General features: G+C 38.3%; 1 protein-coding gene across 1 annotated transcript in view; it reads left to right on the forward strand.

Moving 5' to 3' along the window:
- LOC118340191 (rho GTPase-activating protein 20-like) overlaps nt 1–1813 on the forward strand; it is a 32718-nt gene that overhangs the window by 17543 nt on the left and 13362 nt on the right. Inside the window, 1 exon segment of the mRNA XM_035678063.1 lies at nt 1610–1783. Coding sequence (XP_035533956.1) covers nt 1610–1783 — 174 coding nt within the window.

Here is a 1813-nt window from a genome sequence, read left to right on the forward strand (position 1 = left end):
GGGGGGGGGGGGGGGCACACCTCGCTGAACCCCCACCTGGACTGTCGACACTGTGGACGTCCCTGTTTAGTGAATGAATGAGTTTTCTACATTTTTAATTTGATTCTTTAATTTGGTTTCAGTCAGTCTTGAGTCCAACTGAAGTGAACATTTAAAGTCCACTAATAAAGCAACCAAAGATTTTGGAACCATAAACATTCAGTCGCACCAAAACTTAAACTGATAATGTATTTATTTATTTATAAATTTTGAAAGATTCCTATTCAAATGTTGCCTTGGAAAAGCAACAATTTAAGGATGCAACTTGAGATTTGACATTCTGAAGGTTGCAGATTTCCTGACCCCACACTGCACTCAACTCTCAACCGAATCACATCACATATGACTTGAAATTACATAACACAATTTCCATAATGAAGAGTACAGGAGTCCTTTGATCTCTTATCACCGAAACACAACTCAAAGTGGATCATCCAAACTCAATATGTCGGTATTTGGAAGATATATTTGGTGATGAAGGATATCAGCGAGACAGAGAGACAGAGATCTGAAGTGAATAATCTAATACTAATCATAAGAAACAGGGGCCGTCTTTCTGTTCACTACGGGTCTGATATACTCTGTAAATCTCAGAAGATCTCCTTTAGAAGAAGGAGAGAGGTTTGATCCAATGAGTTAGCAGCTGCTTAGTGTTACCAGTCAGTCACGATGGTTGAAAAGTTACAATATTACATAATGTATGATGTACACTGAGACAGTGGAGGTGGCAGTAGCGCGGGTTGTATCGGTGTTTGGTTTTTGAACTAAGCAACATTGGAGTGTGAGAGAGGATGTTCAGACATATTAAAGAGGATACGTTTGTTCGCACTTAATCAAAAACAGATCAATTGTTACTTTATTATTTAAAGAAGGGAATTATAGTACATTCTCCAAAAATTGGGGCATCTGCAGGCGTTCAGACGTCTTAAAAAAGAACACATTTTAGTTTCTTCAAGAAAAAAAAGGCCTTAAAAAGTTTTAATTGACTAAACTGAAATATTTCCTCCTGCTAATGTTATGTGTAATGTGCATTCTTTACACACCTATAAACTGTAAATGATTTCAACAAAGACTTCAATAAATGGACAAGTTTAGGTTGTGTTTATTTTAATTGTTCTATACTGCAGGAAAGTACTGAAAAAATGTGATATAAATGTAAATCATTGAAAGGCCTTCTTCCCCTCGCTAGTTTTCCATCATACTTTGTCTTCTATAACGAGTATTCATTTTTCATTCTGTGTCATATTAAAAAGGTCGTTAAAAGTCAGTTTAACTTGGTATATTCTGCAGAAACAGTAGTATGTTAAAGCAGCGCAGGAACAAAAGATTGCTTTAACAGTGAAGGTTTGATTGAATCAAAAACAATAACCCCAAAGAGAAAGAAAATGATCTTCTTTGTAACATAAAGCAAAGGGGTTGATGGGGAATGTAGTCTGAGATTCCCAGTTGTCTGATTATACCAATGTGTGACAATTCATTTAACACTATTATATTGTGCCACGAGCCACACATTGAAGTTGTGAGTTGTGAATGTGTCAGTAATTTCTGGCTCCATGTGTTTGTCTTCCAGAGAGAGCTTCCTGTTTCCTGTGTGCCCAGAGACCTGCCCATTGGTCCAGTCCTACCTCACGGGCTCTGATAGGTCCTTCCTTCTCCACGGACATGCTCAGTTGAAGACCGGGATGCAGAGCCAGGACAGACACCTCTTCCTGTTCACTGACATACTGGTGATTGCCAAAGCCAAGTAAGCACAAGTGTGTGTGTGTGTGTGGGT

Source organism: Morone saxatilis, unplaced genomic scaffold, assembly GCF_004916995.1.
Source record: "Morone saxatilis isolate NCDOM2014 unplaced genomic scaffold, NCSU_SB_2.0 Contig6, whole genome shotgun sequence".
Lineage (NCBI taxonomy): Eukaryota > Metazoa > Chordata > Actinopteri > Moronidae > Morone > Morone saxatilis.